The 23189-nt window shown below is 42.1% G+C and overlaps 1 protein-coding gene across 4 annotated transcripts in view; it reads left to right on the plus strand.

The window, feature by feature from the left end:
- Positions 1-5127, plus strand: part of LOC133280109 (sodium channel protein type 5 subunit alpha-like) — a 215612-nt gene extending 210485 nt beyond the window's left edge. For all 4 annotated transcript variants that reach the window (XM_061474505.1, XM_061474506.1, XM_061474507.1 and 1 more), the window contains one exon: positions 309-5127. In XM_061474505.1, the coding sequence (XP_061330489.1) occupies positions 309-1543 (1235 nt within the window). In that variant the 3' untranslated portion in view covers positions 1544-5127. The remainder of the gene's footprint in view (positions 1-308) is intronic.
- Positions 5128-23189: the final 18062 nt, after the last annotated feature.

Consider the following 23189-nt stretch of genomic DNA (forward strand, 5'->3'; position numbering starts at 1 on the left):
AATTTCTCAGGTGGGGCATGGCCAAAAGCTGCAGATACCTGTTTTCTGTCTGAATTGCTCCTGGTTTCTCATTCCCAATAGACAAGTTTTCCTTTAATAATACTGCTGCAATCATTGACACCTTTGTTCATAGTCTCAACAAAATCTGCATGGGTTAAACAGGCATGAAAACATTAACGACAATGCCATTCCTGTTATCATGGGTCTTCCCACCTGGAGAACTTTTCATTGATTTTGACCATAATCCTGACTCATTGTTTTAAAGGGAAGCCTGTGTTAACTCTCTCTTTGTCTCTTTTCTTTTCAAGGCACCGTACTTTCTGATATCATCCAGAAATATTTCTTCTCTCCCACACTCTTCAGAGTCATTCGCTTGGCTCGGATTGGCCGGATCCTAAGACTCATCCGGGGAGCCAAAGGAATTCGAACTCTCCTGTTTGCCTTAATGATGTCCCTACCTGCTCTGTTCAACATTGGCCTCTTGCTTTTTCTGGTCATGTTCATTTATGCCATTTTTGGCATGGCTAACTTTGCCTATGTTAAGAAGGAGCATGGGATTGATGACATGTTCAACTTTCAAACCTTTGCTAACAGCATGCTCTGTCTCTTCCAAATTACAACATCAGCTGGCTGGGATGGTCTTCTCAACCCTATTTTAAACACTGGACCACCACATTGCGACCCAAACCTTCCAAATGCAAATGGTTCAAAGGGAGACTGTGGAAGCCCTGCCGTAGGGATTTTATTCTTTGTTACTTATATCATTATATCATTTCTCATTGTTGTAAACATGTATATAGCCATTATTTTAGAGAACTTCAGTGTAGCCACTGAGGAAAGTACAGAGCCTCTAAGCGAGGATGATTTTGATATGTTCTATGAAATCTGGGAGAAGTTTGACCCTGAAGCCACTCAGTTTATTGAGTATTCTGCACTTTCAGACTTTGCAGATGCGCTGTCGGAACCTTTGCGCATAGCGAAACCAAACAAAATCAAACTCATAGCAATGGACCTGCCCATGGTCAGTGGAGATAGGATCCATTGCTTGGATATTTTGTTTGCTTTTACAAAAAGGGTGCTAGGAGAATCTGGAGAGATGGATGCCCTTAAAATACAAATGGAAGAAAAGTTCATGGCAGCAAATCCATCTAAGATCTCTTATGAACCCATTACAACAACTCTCAGACGGAAACAAGAAGAGGTCTCTGCCATTGTCATCCAGCGGGCCTACAGGAAACATTTGTTTCGGCGCTCCATGAAGCAGGCATCTTACTTGTACCGTCACAGAACTTTTGATGGCAGCATCCTCGAGGACGATGCACCTGAGAAGGAGGGTCTAATTGCATACATGATGAATGAAAACTACGGCAGGCCAATAGACAAATCAGAAACTCTGTCCTCCACATCTTTCCCTCCATCCTATGACAGTGTCACCAGAGGCACAAGTGATAATCTCCAGCTAAAGATGACGGACTCCAGCAAAAGCGATGAGGCTATAGATTGTCTTCTCTCACCAGACAAGGATAAAGAATCAATTGTTTAAATGTTTGTTTAGAATGCTTTAAAATATTGTTTACAGAATGTAATGCTGTAACTACACAACAATTGAAGCAGCCTTCTTATTAAAAATTAGTTGCAAAAGAAACAATGGAGTTTTTACCCTTAACCACAGGAATCTAATAAGTCATATAACCTTTGACCCTGCTCTTTTTGAGTTGGCTCAATATTTATATTTATATTTATATATGCACAGGAAGAATATTTGCAGGGTCATAGCTGTTATATCAATGGTGTGAATAAGAATATGCTAGACTGTAAAACAGTAAACACAGTGTATATCCACAGATAAAGCCTGGCTGTATACATTCATTTAAGGTCTTACTCATATTAGTGTGTTTACTTATGGCGATGTATGACCTTGCATTCTAAAAAGAAAAAAAAAAAATATCACAGCTGCTGTAGCAAAATGTAACACTTACTGTATATGTTGTGAATGGTCTTTCATAAATTTATTATATTTGATATTTTTTTACTTAAAAAACTAAAGTCTCTTTTTCCATGGAGATTAATGATCCTTATACTCTCTTCTTCATGATGAACTCTGAGTCAAGGTAATAGGAAATCATGTGATCCCCATCACTTGAAGAGGAAAGATGTTGCAAAGTAAAACTATCAAATTAACAACATTTTAACTGTTTATTACACTAAGCCTTCCCTCTTGGGACTTGCAACTGCTCCTCAGCAGAAACACAAAAACGGAGAGGGAAATGATGTCAAAATAATTAAAGAAATGGCTTGTTCTATCCTACAAGAAACTAGACAGTAATGGATTCTGTTTGTAAAACTGTTAATAAAAGCACTAATTTTTTTAGTATGTTTCAAGAATCTGCTTTGAATACCGCAGTCAAACTCACCATAGAAGTAGCGAATCACGTTTGTGTGTAGTGCTCCAAAGCACCATCTATGCTGGCAAAGTTTCTGTTAAGGTAGTGGGATAGGTTACCTTTTCCCCAGCAACACTGAGCTAAGCAGCCTTATTGGAAACTCTATGCATCAATATTACTCCAAAAATACTACTACTAATGATACTTATAATAAAAATGCCAATTGTACAGTGCAGAACAGCTGAGACAGTGTGATGGAGAAGGTGGGAGGGGAATTGCCTCTGGATCTGCACGTAAATTTTGAGGTTTTGAATCCTTTCTACTCAGTGTCCATCTTTCATTTTCTCAGATGGTACAGTTAGATTACTGGGGAAGAACAAGAAATAGAGGAACCAATGAAAAGAATCTACTAGAAAATATATATATCCTCATTCCTGTAGGCAAAGTAATATTTACAGTTGATGTGTCCATCAGCTCCAGGCCAAAGAAATGACAGTGGGATGGAAGGTGGAATATGTGGCTGCAGATAAGTATTAGAGGTTTTACATGCTAAAGTAGATTATTGTTTATTATTAAACTTTCAGCCTCAATAGAATGTGAGAAAGTATTTGAGGAATATAGAGATAAGTCCATCATTACAGACAAGTTCTTTCTTTTCACCTTCAGACTGATTGTACTTGGGTTTGGTTGGACTTCACAGAAAATCTTGAGATTTCTGTCATGAGCTCATGAGCCATTGCACTTTAAGGAAAAGTAATTGTGCTTTTCGCCTTGGAGAAGCAAAGATATGAAGAATGTATATAAGGTGTATTGTCACTGACATTTAGTTACATCCCAGGTTGTAAAGGAGTCAAAATCCACATGGGGTTGGCAACAAGAATTAAAACAACATATTACAGTTGAGTTTATCTATGGCCATTGTTCTCTGTCCTCTAAACAAGTCAAGCTATGTAAAGACAACATGTCAAAAGAATGATGATGTTTCTGTGTAAATATGGGCTAATATATTCTCTCCATTCATTGAGAGGTATCTCAGGTATTCACTTGAGAGTGGTCTGTTGATTAATTCAGTGGATTTGCCATCAGGATTCCTGGGGTTTATTCCTGGTTCTTACTACATGATTTTTAGGCAAATAATTTAACCTATCTGTGCCTCAGTTTACCCATCTGTAAAATGGGGATAATAATACCTACCTCACAGGTGTGTTGTAAGACTTTTGGTTGCAAAGTGCTATAAGGGAATGAAACATACTCTATAAGTATTATTATAATCATGATCTCTTGCCCTTCTAACCCCATGTCTACGATGTATAATATAGGGCTGTTCCTCTGTTCATTCTGTTGCCTTTAAATCTTGTATGTAATTAGATTCTAACTTAAGGGAACTACTCGTCGTTCCTTAAAGTGAAAACACAATTTATTCTTTCCTCCCTTCCCACCCCTAACTCCCCCAAACCAAAATTGCTCAAGGCTTCTCAAGTTAGAGAAACTTTATACAGATTTCCTGTGTATTTATGCTGTAATGTTATTCTGATTGTACATATCACCCAGAAAGAGTATGCGATTTTTATATTTATATGCATATATATATATACACACACATACATATAACTATACATATATATGTATCTTGTAAGTTTATAGAGTGGCTGACACTCTCAGAGGACACAACTTCCTGATTAAAATGTTTTCTTCTCAATGGGATTTATTGATCATTAGCAATGTGCTGCTGCCTATAATGAAACTGTTTAATTAGAAAATAGTGCATTCATTACTTGCTGAACAAGCATTTATTGGCTGACAGCTGGTAAAAGTATTTTCCTTTTGAAGCTTTAGAATAAAAAAAAAGGGAAAAAATACTAAGAAAAAGGAGCATTTCTTATGTGATTTTTTTTCACAACAATATAAATTGTTCAAAACCCAAGGGAACAGTCAGCCTGCCCTCAGCAGTGTGGTGCTGGTCATGCTGGTTTAAAAGTATTTTAATTGTTTGCAACTTCTGTTTGAAAATATTCAACTGATATTCTTATTAAGAGTCAGGCCCTGTAATGAACAGGATATAAAGGAATGATTAGCTGGTCACTGATAATATTAGAGAAGAGCTCTTCCTCTGGTCATTTCACCCTTGCTTTGAACTCTTTATTGCCATTGCTGTGAGACTCTATAGTACTGGTGCAGTTACAAATGGTTCTGTCTTCTACCCAAAACCTGTGAAAAAAATGAAATCATCATGCAAAAAAATCTGAAAGAGGGTCTTAACCATAGATGTTTACAGTGCAACTTTCTAAAACTGAATTGTAAATTACTTTCAAAACATTTGTAACTGAAAGGTTGGTTTTCTATTGGGTTTTATATTGTTTTGTGGTATATTTCTTTAGAACTGAAGAGGGAATGGTATCTTTGTATGGTTTGAAGAACACCCCTCAAAAACTTCAAATAACCTCGTTTGCAGATCTTTATCAATGGAGATGCCAATCCAAATCTAGCAATGATACAACCTCCCAGTGCAGTGATTTAGTTAAAGACACTAACTCAGTAGTTGGTCCACACTGTCTATAAGCATGGTGAGTGTCACCATTTTTTTCTGGTGATTTCTTCAATAAAGACTACCCCATGAATCTCTCGAGTTGCAAAAAGAGCAAGGAAAATATCAGCCAGTATCATAGGACATATTAATCTGTTTGTACCTTGAAAAATTCAAGTTTATTATGTTTCTTTGTTAAATAAATAAGGATAACAAATATTTTCTGTGCCTTTTTTTTTTTTGTTACTTTATCAACATTTGAGTTCTTATTTCCCTGACTTTTTCAGCACTTTTTTTGTGAAATGCGTGGTGACTTTTGTTAGAAGGCTAGTCAGTGAAAATCCCTCTAGTTCATCTTGCATTATAAAGCCAGCTACAAGACATTAAGGTCTTTATCTAAAGCTATTGAAATCAATGGAGAGTTTCTTCAGATGGTTTTAAAGCAGGCCCAAAACCCTCTCTTCAAAGACAGTAATTTATAGCATTAGCCCAGCATTGATATTTCAACCCATCCTGCCCAGTAGAATTGGCTGGAGGAGGAAAGGTTTTACTGGAAATATAGGATCCCACCTAGAGATTAAAAAGATATATTTTTATATATGTATACATATATATAGATAGATAGATGTGTGTATATATATTTAAATGAGATTTTTCTTAATGGTAATGTGGATGTCTTCCTGGTTTAATAATATTAATTTGCATTTTGGTTACTATTATACGAGTTATATGTCAAAATTTATACTAAACAGAAGGTAACAGCCTTCCCTATGCATGCATGCCTTAATCCTGGAAGGAGATACAGAAGGGACACAGAGGACCTTAGCTGTTATCAGCATTGATTGAATCAGCCTTATCTTCACCTATGCTAACACCGATTTGGTTTCCCTGTTTCTGTGCTGATTTCGATTTCAGTGTGGCAAATTTCTAACCATATTAAAACAGAACAAATTGCACTGGTTTAAACTGCAATGAAAACTTCAATTCAGTCCTTAGAATTAGTTTAACAAAATCAGTTTATAATCCTGTTTTACATTAACCTGGGTCAGTCTGACTTGTGGAAAAGACTTCATTTTTAAATCCGCATTTGCTAAAGTGTGTCGTATAATAATATGACTTCTGAGTAATCGTGTGCATGGAACAAATCTGTCTGAAAATTTTTCATCAAGATATTTACATGTCAGGTTAGTTAAGGAAATTACTGGTTAGAATTTGTGGCCAGAATTCTCTTGGAAATGAAATTCAGGATCATAATCCCAATATTATTAAAATTTCCATGCCTAGATTTTTACCATAATTGATTTACCAGAATTATTTCATAACACGTGTTCCCATCGCTGTGCTGCTTTGGATTACAGGACTCCCCTTATTTTCATGTAGAACTCAGGGAAGTTTCTAAAGGCTTTCAGATTTTCCTTCTTTTGGGATGAAATTCTAAAAAAAATATTGCCAAAGGAATTTTTTTGTTTTCCAGCACTAGCAAGGGACTTGGAAGATTTGGCTCCTCAGTAAAGGAGAATTTTTATAGTTTTATTTTTTAAACTCAAACTAAATTGATTTTACAAAGATGCAGATCTATTAAATCAAGCCTGTGTGAAAGCTGTGGAGTCAGGGCTTGTAATTTCTAGATTTATCTTGAGATTTTTGAGTTCCTTCTTACTTTTGATGCAGATTGTTGCCAGGAGCAATTTGGAAGCAAGTCTGTGTTAAGGTAGACAGTTACGGCAGCACAGGCAAACTCAGGCAGTTTTCATAGAAAAAGCCACACATTAGCAGCTTAGATTTAAAGAGGAATTTTATAATCATCAAAAGTTGCTGTAGGAAGAGAAGTGAAAAGTAAATGCTTTGTAGCACAAAGCCTCCACCGGTCTCTAGTATTAAAGGACGCCCATGTAGGATGACAGTAAGTGTCGTGTTTCTGACAACAGCAATGCATTTTTCTGCCATGTGCCAGAGCGCTGAGACAAGAGCAGAACTGGATTTAAAACAAGAGGAAACAGATAGAAGCACAGCGCCAAAAAAATCCCAACCCCACCAAATTCCTGTGAAACGGCTGCTTCTTCATGTCAATTCTCCCAATGAGCTGTGAAAGACTGGCCACGCGGGGTGAAGAACAAACATGGAAATCCTTCTGAGTGTTTACATATTGCAAAGAAATAGCAGCCGTGTCAAAGGGAAAGCATGTGAAAGCAAATAGTCTAAGGGGAATAGCTACTGGCAGCAAGCAAAAAAATGCTTTGGAGTTAAACGTCACCGATAACCCCACGAGGGCTGGAGGTGTTGGGCTGCAGTGTGGGCATGAGTTTGTCAGCACCTCTGCCCAAGCTATTTTAGCCAGCTGACAAACAGGACTTTGAGCAGCTCCTGGCCCATGTGCTCTTGCCACAGAAAAGTTTCTGAGACCACTGCTGCAGTTGTTGTCCCTGGAGTCTCATTGCTTTACGTTGCATAGTGAGCCCTGGCCAGGCCAGGGCACCAGGGAATATTTTTCCCCTAGAAAATAACTATATTGAATATTTCAGAAACCACAATCCAGTGCTTGAATATCACCAGAGTGGCTTAAAAAAAGTGAGATTTTAATTCAAAAGGCTGTCCCATCATGGTGATTGTTGTTGTTATTTTATTTTAATTTCCCAAAAATTTAAAAGGTGTGTCCTGGTCATATTGTCAAGCTTTCTGTTTTTCTAACATCTATGCTAGGGAAAAAAGCTGGGGCTTTAAGACAAAAAGACCTAAGACTGTTACGACAGAACCATGCACAATGGTCCTGTAAGAAGTTGAAATGTTTTTCTTTGTTAAAAGGTGACTTGAATTATGTACCTGTACTTTAAAACATCTGTGTTTTCTGTGAAATCCCAGTTACCCTAAAGTCAAAAAAATATAGCAATTGCCTTCAGGGGAGCCAGCTTTCCAGCACTTGTTTTCATAAAGTCTGTCCCAGTTGCTCACATTTGTCTTAATTTTTAGTTTTCCCAAACCTGTAGACCAAGCTAAACCAAAATAATTTTCATTTTCAGGGACAAGCTGTGCAAGTGGTAAGGATTTTTACAGAGGACACAAACCAGGAGTCATGGGGCCCAATGCAACATAGGACAGTTCAGCCTTTGGTGGCCCTGGGACATCTTGGAGTGCAAAGGAGTTCTTGGCATTTTGAGGACCAGCTAAGTCCTGCTGGAAAGAAACCAGGAGTATGGTTTGTCTTGGTGATGTCTTAGGAGGGAGAAAAGCTCACTGCATCATCTAAAGCCACAGCTTCTCTGGGCACCCCGTTCCAGTGTTTCACCATGCTGCACACGTTACTGTGAAGATATTTCCACTGTGGTCCAGCGTACTCAGCATATCATGGAACAGACTGAAGGACCTCACTAGTACACTCTCCCTGAAACACTCGTGTGCTACCCCCAGGATTATCTCTAGCGAGCTTGTGTTTACCCCTTTCCTCTTTCAAATTTAGTTTAAAGCTCTTTCTGTGACTCCTGTTAACTCCTGCACAGAGAGCGCAGCAATGCTTGGAAGGCACAACTGCTGTTACTGAAATGTGTTTTGTTGGTCTTGAAGGAATTTAATACTCTTTTTTAACTGAGTTGAAGACTGCAGACCACAGCTTGCAGTCACAGACGTGTTAAACCTTAAAGAGGAATGGACATCACTTCCACCTGTGCTTGCCTTACCCTACAAGCCAAGCAAGGCAGAGAAAGAGCCTGGCAGCTTTAAACGAGCTCCTTTCTCTTATTACAAGAGTGGGGACTGAAGGGATTCTCTGGCCTTAACTGGGTTTGATGTGGGATCTGGAGTTGGTGAGAGATTTGCTGGGAAGACTTTGAGCAAAGAAGAAGGAAGAAAGTTGATCTGAGCCTGTGACAAAGTGGGGGGTTGTGATTCGAAGGTGAGCTGCTCTGGGTGTTGCTGGAGGAGGTTTGTAGCTTTGCTGAGGTGCTGCACATGTGCAGGGTCTTCTCTAAAGCCAAAGATACTGCTTTACTTGTGTGTAGGAAAAGGGAGCCATGTAACCAGAAAGGGAAGAAATCAGCCCTCAGAGGAGAGCAGGTGCCTCTGAGGACCTGTCTGCCTTTCCATGGAGACAAGCTACATGCTTCCATGGTCTGTGTGCATCTGCCTGTGTCCTGTTTCAGTCTGGTTTGATGGAGGGCTGGGACTCTCAAAGATAAGTGAATTCCAAGTTTTGTGAAAATAAGCAGCTTGGGAGATGTCCACTGTGATGCTTCAGCAAGCAGCAAAGGTTGTAAAAAGAGTTCAGGTCTTAAGGAAAAATAAAACATTATCATAGACAGGATACATCTTACAAGTGCCACAATTTGTAGGGGGAACAATGAATTTGTACTTGCTTAGCCACCAGGGACCATCAATTCCATGGCATAAAACACAGGAAATCAGATGGTTTTAGTTCTGATGCCTTGAAATTTGTTTGGATTGCCTTAACTATTGAGTGGGAAGATGCTCAAGGCAGAAACTATCTATTTTTTGTTTTCGATGAGAAGCTGGGAGGAGGGCTATGTACCCTAGAAGTAAGACCCCTGTACCTCTCTCCTTTGCTGCACTTCTGTGAAGTGCTTCTCATCAAAAGTTTAAGGAGCTGAGAAAATACTCAGGGAGAAGCAAGGTGAGGGGTAAGACTATGTAAGTACTTTGATTTGCTTTGGTACAAGCAGTTATTGAATAGGCAGGTGAGGGAGTGAGCTCAGTAGTGATGACATTGGCATAATTTGCTTGCAATAGGTGACACTCATCTCGATATCATCAGCAGTGATGCAGACTTGTAAGCAGTTCAGGGTCGCATACAGTGTCATGATGGATGCCTGCATGTGTGTGCAGGACAGATAACTGCTTATCTGCCTGGCTAGTGCTCTTGTATGCAATTATCCCAATAGAAAAGTTGCAGGGTTTAGCTGGGCAGGCTTTCCAGCCTTAGGGCTTCACTGCACAAAGGGCTGCCCTAACTGTCCTCTCCAGGCAGCGGGGAGATACAGAGGGCAGAAATCTGAATGTGCTGCTGTACATAAGTCTCTAAAGGTTGATTCACCTCCCAGAAAGTGTATCACAAAGCACTGTGATACAGAAAGTCAAAAGAAGATGCTGTGGGCTAGAAAGCATGTTCATTGGATATAAGATCCTCTTTAATTATTTTGCTTTTAAAACTAAAGGCTGTGTTGGAGAACTTGGATTCAAAACTTCTTTCTCATTGTTAGAGGAAAGTCCCTCTGAAACCCTGTAACATTCAACCCCAGTGCTGCTACTGGGGTTATAGCCATAATGGCAGTTGTAAGCCAAGCTGTTTCTCTTCCTTCCATATAAGAGGGCACACTGCACAGTTAGATGTTGGTATAGGATAAGAAAGAAAAAAATGCATTCCAAGGCCTAATTCTTTTGCCATTCAAGCCATGGTGAAATTTCTTTTACAAGCAGTGCATGTCAGGAAGAAAAACCCAGATGTTTGCAATAACATCTGCGATAAAGCCAGACTAAATAAGTGATCCCACTTTATCTGCTGAAAGGACAACTGAGGACTGCAGAAAAAAGACCTGACTTCTCACAGATGGAGGCTTGCTATGTTCCAGGGTGGTCATCTTCATTTTCCTGCAAGCTTTTAGTGGTTAACCAGAAAGGGAAATGCTCAGCTGGGTGAAGTCAGGTTTCTGATCCTATTCTGAGCCTGACGTTGTACTCCCTTAATGCAGCCAAAGGTAAGTTGTCTCTGGTGAAAATAGGAGTGCATGGTGTAAGGGGAAGATGGTCAAGTTTGATCAACAAGGATAAAGCCCGTCTGTTGACCCATGTTGACCCATGCTCTTGCACCATGAGAAGGTTTGCATTTCACACGTGGTATGCATACACTTGGAACCATAATCCACAGAGGCTACAGAGCTTATTTTTGGGTAGGGTCCCAAGGACTTAACAGCTTCAGGGGCCAGAGCGTGAACCTGCTACCCAGCAGCTGAAATCTCCTCACACCTCAGTCCCCATGGGAAGGGTGGGAAGATCAGCCTGAAGATTAGTCAGCCTTCACATTCTTGGAGTGTTTGGCATAGAAACACTCCTGGACACTGACAGGGGGAAGGTGAAGAGCTACCCAGGCTCCAGAAGGTGGTAAATGTGGCCCCTGTCCAAATCTAACAGAGGTAGTAGGGCTGTTGCTTTATATGGTTGTACATGACCTGGGGAGTGGGCAGTGGCTTGCCGGCTTAAATCTCTTAAGTCAGTTCAGTGTTGTAACGTGTATTGGGAAGAGTGGACAAAGTACACCGCTTCGTGCATGAAGTGGGCCAACCTCCTGAGTCTCCTCTGAAAGGAATTTAATTCATGTGTTCACAACTGGTGTGGGGGATTTTCAGTAAAATCATATTATCATCTCCATGCAGGCCACCATGAAGATACTCCCCTTAGTGATCTGTCCTGAAGCAACCTCTAAATAAAGGTAGCTTCTCAGTGCAAAGGGTGAGATAAAACGTGATCCTGTAGGAAACTTTTTATCTGATGATTTTTGCAATTAGCAATCTGAGCTTTTGCAATCTTCTCATTTCTTGGTATAGGTAGTTAATGGTTGCAAGTATCACAGTTCTGGTCTCAGAACTGTGTCCATATGCCTGAAGCTTAAGTTATTTACCCAGCACTAATTTGAGAGCTTTGACTCTCACACCAGCTGACCGCATGGATTAAATGCATGTAAATACCTTCATAGTGACTGGCAAAACATACTTGTGATGCTATCCTAAATTGGGATGCTCTCTCTCCAGGGGTGTCAGTTTGATTTTATCACCTACTCAGCAAATACATCCCTTTATTGAAGGGCAGAGACTTCATGCTCTCCAGTAAGGTCCACAAACAGCTTTTTTACCCTCTAAGTCTTCTTTCTACTCTGCTTTGACATCCCTAAAGCTGGTTTTCTAAATGCCACAGTGTAAAGATGCTGTTATTAAGGCTTCGATATCATCTCTATTTCAGCTCAGCTTGCTATGAGTCACTCTGATGTTTACACCTTTGTGCTCTGTCCTATTGGTCTATGAAAGAGTCAGGATGAGAGTTTCCATTCCAAACACTCATCTACCTCCCAAGCTAATGGGGTCAGTCAGGTCTGTTTACAAGACGCAGATTTTCTGAAGGGCATCATGTCACCTACAAAAGCTATGAGAAGGTAGTCCCTTCAATATGAATCAAGTGTTCCTTGGCTTACAGTACTTACTATACAACTGTGCACAAGGCAGTGCCTCACACCCAGCATGAGACATACTTCATTCCCCCACCCCTCCAAAATGGTTGAGATTCCCTACACTGGTTTCAAGCACTGGTTTTCTGTTGATTTCCCTGTTTGTAAGAATATACATCAACTTCTGACTATTCATTGGGTCAGTTTTGGACTAGTTTTGGAGCAGTGAGACACACTGGTCTGTTTACCTGCATGGATCATGTCCTGGGCTGTGTTTCTGACTCATACATGTTACACCTATGCTGGTAACCGGAACGAGTCGCAGGTTGTTCTTCTTGCCCAGAGGCTACATAGGATGGCAGGACTAAAATCTGATCTCCCTGAGCAAGCTCTCTTTCCACCCTGCTTAGCTGGAGCATCCTTGGCCAGTCCAAACCCTGACAAATATGTTTGGGAGATGCAGACTGACCTACATCAAAATAGTCCTGGGGATCTTTCACTGTGCATTCCACTACCAGGGCTTGCTGCTAGACCAGCATCCAGTAAAGCTTCAAGACATTCTGAAAGGCGAAACAGTTACTGGGAAAAGAAATGTAGGCTGACCAGGCAGCTGATGATAGGAGACAATCAATAAGAAATGGAAAGGAGTGTGAGGATACTGGGGAATTAAATATGGGTGTCATGGAATGACCTGAGGACACAACTAGGCTGCTACCAATACCAGAAAGCACACAGAGAACAAGTGCTGCAGTGCTCATAGCAATTCTGCCGTTCAGATGATTCAGCACCGAGGTCTGTGCCTGGCCATGTTTTATTTACCGCTGTAGGAATAATCATTCTGAGAAAGGGCTCACACACCTGGGGATCAACCCGGGAAGTTCCCCAGACATGCTGCTTCTCCATCTGTTCAGTCCCCATGAAAAACATGGCTGCTTTGTCAAGTCACCAAAAAGTGTGGTATGCTCTGGTTTGAGAGTTCTCCTTGGTAGGCTCCTAGGAATTGAGGACTTTGGGGAACGGATGTCTGATGATTTTTATTTTCTTTTTCCCCACAAGTCTAATGAATCTCATTAGATTGCAAAAAATAAACCCAGAAAAGTAAAGCTCTCCATGCATGTGAATGTATGCATGGATATGCATGGCTGCAGGAGGAATTTCTGAGAGCGGTTTACCTGGAGAGTACTCCCCATCTCCATCCTAGGTTTCTGAGGATATTTGTCTGAGCCAAAACATGCTCTTCATTTTTAGAGAATGGAGAAGTTAGGCTATTTTATACTCTGAGAACGAGTGCAACAGTAATGAAGCCAAAACCACAAAAGGGCTCGATTACACTTGCATTACAAAGTGACCACAAAATCTTATATTGGTGGAGTTCAAATGTCTGCTGGCTTGCAAGAAGATGACCACAAGGAATGCAAAGCCTTCTGGCTGCTGCTGTCACCACTCCTGGTGAGGGAACCTGCTGGGCTAGAAACCTGCCCCAAGTAGCTGGTGACCCAAGATGTAAGTGCAGTTTGCTGTTATTACTGCTTTCTGCTTGCTAAATCTCTTTCTTTTTAATTTATAGGGGATTGTGGAGTGAGGCAGTAGGCTCCTCATACTAGAGACAGCTCATCTTGCTAGTGACAGCAACATCATCACAGGATGCAAGGCCAGAGTGAGACAAATGCATCTGACTCAGCAGTAAAACAGCCTTCCTCCTCTCCCTGTGTGCAGCATGACTATTGCTGATCCGCAAAGAGTGCTCTGGGCATCTCTAGTAACAGCAGCTGTCCCTCTGTTCAGAGCAAAGAGGCATCTGAGAAATCTTGGTATGTCTCCTGCCATACTCAGCAGGAATACTCAAACTGCACTGCAGGCTAAAAGTGATCATGCAGCAGGGCCAAAAGGTTCAAGACCCAGTCGTCCTTGTCATAGCACATTAAAAACGGGTAATCATTCAGCTGTGCACAAGCAAAGGCCTTTATGTAAAGCAAATGTAATCTTCTGCCACAAATCAGCATGAGAAGCAGTGGGCAAGCTCCAGGAGTTAGCTTTCTGCTGATGCTTGGAGTCTCTATAAAGGTTGCATGCTTGGCAAGACCCAGATCTTTGAGGGGGAGAATAAGTTAAGGATTCCCCTTTTCTTTGCAAAATGCTTTCCAACTAGTAGTGACAACTGATGTCCTCTAGTCAAAGGGCAGATTGCCGTCTGTCCTGCCTTACTGATAGCTCGTGGTGTCTGAGGCTCAGCGGACCATGGGATGCTTCATGGAAGGCCACGTGGCCATCCAGGGGTATCAGCCATGCTGATGTGCTCTCCAGAAACACCATAGCTCCTTTTCCCTTCTCCCAGGCTCTCAGCATGGAGGTCGCCAGTTCAACACTGGTTAATAATGATATTCTGCCAGGACTTTCCCTGACTTTCAGTAAGAGAAGTGCAGCCAGCAGATGTATTCCTTTCAAGTCCCAAACTCAGATCTTTTATTCAACTTTACATTAAACATTTTGAATGAACCAAAACTATGTATATGTTTATTAAGGGCGGCTTTGGCTGAAGATACCATATTGAAATATTATGCTTAAATATTTGGACTCCACATTTGTTCTCTCTGAACACACTGTTTTCTTATCTGCCCTTTGCTTTATTAAGATTCAGGCTAAAAGAGTTTCAAGCCTTGGTCAAGCTTAGATATCTGGGCATCAGCTGTCCCTGGCACTACTGTCAGTACTACAGGCCAAAAATGTAATTCCTCCCTAGGAGCACTCCAGTCTGAAGCTGTACCATGTCCTGGAGGTGAAAGTCTCCATTGTTCATTGGGTTTTTTTTAGCACCTGAGAGCATCCCTACATTGTTCATGCATCATTAAGCAGAGATCTGAGAGCTGCAGCAGCACAGCACTGTGCAGACTTCGTTGCAAAGACAGGCAAGCTGCCCCAGCTCTGCCCAGATCCAGCCTGCTCCTCTGCAAATGCGTTGCTGAAGTCTGTACATCAAGCCCAGTCATGGCCATTAAGAAAGACAGACTTTGCCCTCAGTGGCTGATGCTGTAAACAACCAAGGTCCTCTGATTATCTCTTCAAATGCCGGTTTATAGTCTTCATATGCTATTAAACAATTGAACTATGGTCACCTTCCTACAAATTTAAAAAAAGGGGGTTAAGAAGTACCCTGCTGTGAAGCAGCAACTGAAAGCTGCTACCTGAAGCCTGCTTGATCTACCGTAACATTTTTTGGCTCCTCTGTCATGTTTTCTTTCTCCAGAATAGCCTAAGAAAATGACCACAGTCTCAGAGGTGGTAGTGGTCATGCTAATAATCTCTTCCATAACCTCCTTCCAGCTGCACAGTGACATATTTCCTCTTTGGATATTGCTGGGACTGTCAGTGACAGTGATTTGCAATCCCATCTCCTGTTGCTTTCCAAATGAAGCAAAGGAGCTGGGGTGCACAGACATGGCATAGAGTCCCCAGTGCCAGCATTGCTATGCCTATGTGGCACCATGAAGCTGCCACTCTTCTGCCACAACTAGGTTCATTAAAGGATCACTGCTCCTTGTCCTGTGGTTCAATTCTTCCAATAAGTATTCTTTTTCTTGTATAAGTAATTGACTGAACCATTTATCGTTGGATTCAGCTGACAGCACCGCTCTTAAACAGCAAATAAGTGATCATCTTCTCTTGCACTCCCTATGAATGCATAAACCCAGTAATACTACCCAGCTCCACACTTGCACCTCTCACTTGAAGAACGCAAACCCTCAAGTACAGCCTGTTTACATGTTTCTGGTGGGTTAGAAAATATTTACATTGTGACAGCCATTGCTGAAATGTGGTCACTTCTGGGAAGAGAAGCAGCTGCTGTTTACTAAGTGAAGGGAGGCTTTGTGGTTTGTGCAGTGGCTGGATCCCAAGATGTTATTCTGGTAACACCACTGCTGGGAGCTGCAGCATCATGTAGACATGCCTTTGCAAGATGCGCACTACATAGTTCAGGTGCTGGTGGATATGTAACCACAGACATGAGCACAAAGCCCTCTATGAACTGATTCATCTGCTGTCTTGGGTAGCCCCTTCTGACCTCTTTGCTGTTTTAACTAAATCAGTGCAAGCCAGCAGGCTTAAAACAAGTTCTGGTACTGCTGACACCCAGTCCTAGAGGAGGAATCCATCTGCTTTCTCTACCCTCTGTGAAATGAATTGATGGATTGCGTGTGCACAGAGGTGGTGGAAGGGCGAAAAGAAGGAATAATAAAAGCGTTAATTAGAAGTTCATACATGTGTCTGCAGCAAAGCAAGTTTCAATCCTCCCTTGATTGAGGCTCCAACACATTTGAGTTGCTCAGGAGCATAAATGGAGAAATGGCTACTCAGTGGAGACTGGAAGCTAAGAAGAATCCCCTAGGTAGACCATCCCAAGGGACATTATTAGGCAAAATAAAGGCACTTGCATACCTTTCAGCTCTCCTTTTGCTTTTCTACTCAGAAATATCCCTTCCCAGTGGAGGTTTAAGAAATTTCTGAGATGAGCTGGGAGTTCTCCCACAGCTCTGTATGGAGAGATGGGATGTCCCACAGTGTAAGCCATGGGAATGTACCACCTCCTCTCATCTCCTTGCTTAACTCAGATGCAGGTGGCAATAGCAAAAGGCTTGTTTTGTCAGAAAACAGTTGAAGAGGTAAAGCTGGAAATGAGCAAATGGGAATAAGTAGGACGTGGCCTGTTGATTATTTTGTTTCATGAGGAAAAGGATACAGTTGGACTATATTGATGTATATCTTAGCTTTTTCTGTAAAGGTAGCATAAGGGCATCAATGGTGGCACATATCTCAAACCAGACAATACCAGTCTTACTAGAAATGCTTGCACATCTAGCCTTATGCCTAGATGACTTTTATTTGGTAACCAAACTGGATAGGTTTCTTTAATGGGATCCAGATGTGAAGCAACCTTTAAGCTCTAAGAAGGAATGGTTTGAATCTGCTGGGTACAGCTCTTCCTCATCCATCACTTTAACGCGATGTAGCAGCCCCGGGTTTGGAGCGATGTGCTGGGAGTCAGCAGACTGCAACTGCTGTGTCTGTCAAACTGCAGGATGCTTGGGAGGCTGTGTTTGCAGCCCCCTGGGGATAGCAGGGATTGGCATTGATCAGTCAGACACAGAAAGTCTCTCAAGGCTGGGGACAGGAGCAGTGCTGTTGTGGACAGCAGTGGGAGGTTTTGTTTCTTCTTCCCTCCTGTCTCCTACCTACCTGGAAAAAGCCCATGCCACTAAAAGACGGCACATGAGATTTTCTGCAGCAGTCAGGTCAGATTTCTGATTGTTAAAACAGCCTTTCAATACCTAAGTGTTAAAGCGTATCTCAGAGCTGTACCCAGCACACTGCGATAAGGACCTGTTCCATTTTTGTGGTGGCATTACACTGCACATGCCACAGTGCCAAGTCACAGCACTGAAAAAGGTAATGAGACACTTGATACACCAAACATGTGGGGAATCATAAAGGAAGATAAAGAAATATTCAATCAGATACTCAACCACAGGAACACACTAAGAATCCTGGACTCAGTATATCATCTTTCTCCAAACGAGACACCCATGACTTACAACTGTTACAGTCCATCAGTTACAGCCTGTAGTACACCTCCAGTCATACACAGGTCAAGCAGGAGAGTGTTTTCTGAATTTATTGGGCTTTTTTTGTTATCAATTTGGAAAGCTGCCCACTCCCAGCAGAGGAGTGTCGGGTCCCATTGCAGCCTCTACTCTGGTTCCCCATCTCCATCCCCACAGGGGTGGTGTGGAAAAGCCACTGAGCTAGAGGCTGGAGAGCTGCTGCCTTGCTGCAATCCCCTGCCTGACAGGGATGGCTGCATTTGTCAGAAAGCTCCATTAGTCGTGCATGCCAGCTATAATCTCCCAGCCCGAATGCGGCAGCATCTGCTCTGGAGCCAGTATTATATAACTACAACTGGCCCGTGCAGACCACGTTAAAACCAAGGGCAGGAGAGAGCCATCAACTCCACCACAGAGCTCCTGTTCAGTAAGAGCCTTTCTGTGACTCTACAAACACACACTGGGTTGAGTTTATTCCCCTAGCGCAATCTGGGGACTGCGTCTCTTGCCACTATTGTAAATGCGCACCTATCCGTAGACACTAGTTGCCTGAACTACTGATCTTACATTCCCAGTCCTGGACTACATCAAGTTAACATGAGGAGGTTTTAAAAAATACTTAGAAATGGTGAGAGTGGTATTACATGTAAGGGAAACTCCAGTGTGTCAGATTTGTTGAGAGGCTAAAAATATGTGCCATTTTTAGAGAGAGGGAGAAGTGACTGGTAAATAGTATTAATCTGAGACAGCCTGGAGCAGATAGAAGGATTATAAAGCAGCTCATTTAGGACCGCAGAATTCATTTTCAGACGCTCCTTTGTAAAATGCTCAGTGACTCCTGCACTGCTTTCAGAAGGTCTCTGAAAACGGCTTGAAGAATGAAGGGAGGGACTTTAGCCCCCTTATGCACAATTGCAAATCTCTGAGTAGAACATCATTAACTGTACTCAATTGACAGCCAGGATTAACTTGACTGACACCAAACAGTATAAGACTACATTCAGGAATGCCTCAGAAACTCTAGGGTAATCTGTTGCAACAGCAGCTTTAAGCACAAAAAGCCAAAAGGTCCAGACAGACTTCCCAGGCACTCCAAGAAACTAATGCATTGGCTTTTACTGGGTTTAAGTGATTCTGTGTTGCTTGTGCACAGCACACATGCACATATACTCACACATCCTCTCTTTTCCTCTCTGGGGTGGTGGAGGACCTTCTTACTGTGCAAGCATGGTCAACCGCTCAGCTTTACAGACCCTCCTGTTCCTAGTGCACTGAGAGACTGTCAGATGACTTTTTGAATGAGTATGAGCAGTCTCAGGAGAGCACGAGCCATCTCTTCCCAGGATGCTGCAATACTGAAACGGCAAAGAAAGGTTTTATACAGCCTGCCTTCACAGGAATGGGGCGTGCACAGGAGAAAAGGCCATCCTGCCTGAAAATACACTGGTCACCGCACAGGAAAGGAGCAGGGGCAGAAAACCTTTATTTTGCTTTCAACATGCCTGGATGGCTCCTGGACCCCAGCAGCACCCTCTGGTGACCTGAGCTGTCCCAAACAGCCAGCAGTTACTGAGGAGGGCTGGGGCTCCGCAGGGCTTTTGCCATTACTGGGATAAATCCTTCAAGACTCTTGACAGTCCCCAGAGGGAGTTCAAGGTCATGAAAAAGAGATGGGGGAGGAAGCGAAAGAAATGCTTTGCGAGGCTCCAGGGGATGGTGAAGGTTACCTTCTTTGCACAGTCATCTTGTACTTGGGCTAGCTCTAAATGCAGAGGCAGTTGCCTAAGCAGGTTAAAGCGATGTGGGCAGGAGAGTCGTTAGTAGCTGCTGCCTGCCCCAGTTTCAGCCTGCAGGGAGGTAGTAAGGGTTTATCAATGCTACAGACCCTAGCAGTGGCAGTTCAGTTGATGCCTTAAAGGCTTTTATGAAGCAAGGTGCCCTCCTTGCGTTAGCAATTCCAGCTGAATGAACTATGAGCATTACCCAGAAATTCTGTCTGTTTTCTCGTGCCCAAATATTCTGCTCTACTGACCAGTGATACAGCTTGTTTGCTCATGCTTCTTATTACCTCTCAGCTATCACAGTGCAATATGCCTGACACACAGGCTTCAGCGCATGGGAAATCCCAGACCGCAGTGTGCTGTGTGTCTCCCTGGTGATACCGGCTCCTGCACACACATTAGGTCTCCTTTTTCCTGCGTTGCCCAGGGAATATCAGATGAGATTCACAGCCTGTAGTCCATACCTTGCAAGCATTTAAAAGCATGGATTGATGATATCTGAAAGATTGACTGGAGCTCTCAGAATAAACTGCATGGTTTATAACTTTGATTTCTGTTGTGGAAGTTGGTAATGTGTCATAAAATCATAGGATAATTTGGGTTGGAAAGGACCTCTGGAGGTCCAATGCCCTCCTCAAAGCAGGTTTTGCTTGAAGCATTTGATGTTAAATCAGGTTATTTAGAGCCCTATTTACTGAGGTTTTGAATATCAGTGAGGACAGGGATGGCACAGGTTCCTTGAATCCCTGCTCCAGGCTGCATCACTCTCTTGGAGGTTTTTCCCCCCTTCTATCTAATTGAAATATCCTTTGCCACAATTTGTGACATTGCCTCTTTCAGTTTTGCTGGGATCCTTGGGAAAAAATATGCCTCTATTTTCTTATTGGTCTCATATCAGGTAGGTGAAAACAGAAGTGTGGCCCCCCCTCTTAGTCTCCTTTCTTCCAGGATGATGAAAATATGCTTTCTCCCCTTCTTCTTACACACTGTGCCCTTCAGTGTGCAAATATTAAGTTGGCCCTCCACTGGGCAAGCTCCAGTTTGTCATCTCTCTCTTGAATTGAGAAGCTTGAAACTGGACACAGTAATTCAGATGTGACCTTAGGAGGCTGAAGAGAATGAAAAAGTTGCATCCCTGCGCATGCTGGCTGCAGTTGTGCTCATACAGCCCAATATGTGGTAGGCATTTACTGCTGTGAGGGACTCTACTTGTAGACTCCAGTCCAACTTTTTACCTACCAGGACCCTTTCTGCAAAGCTCCCCACAGCTGATCAGTCCCCAGCAGGTCCAGTTGTGTGAGGTTATCCTGTCCCAGGTGTAGGACTGGGACACTTTCTCTTGCTGAGCAAATTGTGAGAGCTTTTGCTCTTGCTGCAGTCTGTGGCTTCCCATTTGCCCATTTCTCTGGCTGAATGGCAGCCTTGATGTCCAGCACGTTGTCTGCTCCTCTTGGTTTCCCAGGAAAGTAATATCTGGCACAGTTACAGTAAAGCAGGCTTTTAATGGCTCTTGATGTCTGGCATGTATGGTTCCTGAGACTGGAAAGCAGGAGATTCAAATGGTCATTGATTGACTGGTAAGATTGTGCCACTCCTTTTTGAAGTGACAACACCAGGCTCCTAGCCAGCACATTAACTGGAGGATGAGGACAAAATATGTCTTAATACACTGTTAAGGAAAATACTCTGCTACACTTTTCTTGTCTGATAAAGTAAAATTCAGTTCCAGTCTCCTATGCCTCAGGGCAGGTCCAACCAAGATTTTAAATAGCACTTCAGTTTCTCCTTGCCATTTGTGCTCTGGAAGACAGAGAACAGAACCGGGGTTCCAAGTGACTTTAGTCTCCCCTAAAAGAGCAGGGGGCAGGATCTGATCTGGGACTAAGGCTTCAATATGCTGTATTACTTTGGTCAAGCCAGGAGTTCATTGGACAAGTGGTTATCAGACTTTAAGAATGGTTTCTTTTGACTAACAGGTCTGAGAGTGCAGTAGTCTAAAGAGATCTTGAGAAACATCATTTCCCTTGATCAAGTGGTCATATTCGTTCTGCACTCTTCTGATTGTCTTCCTTAGTCTCATTCCACTTCTTTACTTTGCAAAATGAAGGAGTCCATTTTACACATTCTTTTCTACATTCAAAGTAGCATGTTTAAACTTCAAATTTTGGTATTACCAGCTCTTTACATATCTTTAATGAATTACTGTAATGCAGAAAAGCATGCTCAGTTATCTTCTCTAACTAATTCATTTTATTGCACCTCAAGGTTGGATGGGGCTTTGAGCAACCTGGTCTAGTGGAAGGTGTCCTCACCCACGGCAGGGGGGTTGGAACTAGGTGGTCTTTAATGTCCCTCTCATGAGTTCCATGATCAACATCGCAGTGGTTGGAATACTTCAGTAGAAATGCTTCCTAGAAATATGTAGTCTCTCTGGATAGGTATCCTCCCTCCTTCTCATGGGGAATCTTAAAAACAAATATTTTGAAAGGGGATTCTCCCTTTTAGAGAAAAGAAGAACTTTTTAAAATAAAATAGGAAAATTTCCCAACATTAGATAATAGAAGATAAAGGCTGTGATGTGGCCGACTTGCTTCTAAGTTCTAGTATTAGAAACATGACTCATTAGAACTGGGAATTTTATTCAGAGGCTTAAAAAACCCATTGAAATTCCCTGGCTTTCAAAATAATATTTCTTCTGAAATAGCAAATTTTTTTTTTAATTCTCCATTTGGGGTTCCTTTGGAAGTTAACAGGAGTTTGGTTTTCATGCAGGTGGAATAATCCAAGTAGAGTTAAGGGTCACACAACTACACTATTTCTGCTCCAGAATAAATGCAGAAACCTGCAAACACAGTGCTTAGGTCAGCAGCCTACTTGTGCAGGTAGTGATGGAGAGTATGATTGAGTATGCCATTATTATTTTTAGTTCATGCTGCCCTATCACCTTCCTCACCTGCTTAACCTCATTTCCAACTGCTTGTATAGATGGAGTGATATATACAGTCTCAGAACTAAACCAAGAACAAGTTTTACATCATTTCATATACAAGTCTCTTCTGATTGTTGAGCTGACTATTTGGCTGTTTGCTTTCCTTGACCTACAAGCCAGAGCTACCAGCATGGCTGGTACCTGCTCTATCCATCATGGAGTATTTCAGTGCTGACTTGACCTGCCTGGGAGGGGTGTTGCCCAGTTCACCACACAAGGATTTCGGAGGACATCAGACTTCCTGGCCAGATGCATCCAGATGCTACAAAGGCTGGCAGATGTTCTCTATGGGTAGTGCAAAATAACATGAAAAGTAGGGTGATCTTAACACTTGTGACCTACAGTCTGTCTCAATGAAAGTGATTTTCTTATGAGATGTCAGTATGAATCAAGAAAAAGAGAATAAAGAAAAATATTTCCTGTTGGGTTTGGGGGAAGAAAACAAAATAAAGCCAAGCTAGAGCAAAGTGCAGGGCCTGAGGCTGGCTTCCTGTCCAAACACAAGTGATTTCCTTCTTAAAAGCTGATTAATCCAAATGCTTTTCAATTTAGGAGGCAGAGATCAATCAATAATTATCCCATTTAATCCCAACATAAATCCTTTAATTTTTTTTTAATTAAAAGCAGCCAAGCACCACCGGCTGGGATACACCAAATTGCATTAAACCCTAGAGTCCCAGGGGAGATGCACAGGCAGCAAATGTGCATGTGATTTTCTTCTTTCACTGATGGGTTTAATGGCTGTTTTCTCT

This window comes from Pezoporus flaviventris, unplaced genomic scaffold (genome assembly GCF_033815535.1).
Source record: "Pezoporus flaviventris isolate CSIRO_AGI_PZ_B2104156 unplaced genomic scaffold, CSIRO_AGI_Pfla_v1 ptg000079l, whole genome shotgun sequence".
NCBI classification, from domain to species: domain Eukaryota; kingdom Metazoa; phylum Chordata; class Aves; order Psittaciformes; family Psittacidae; genus Pezoporus; species Pezoporus flaviventris.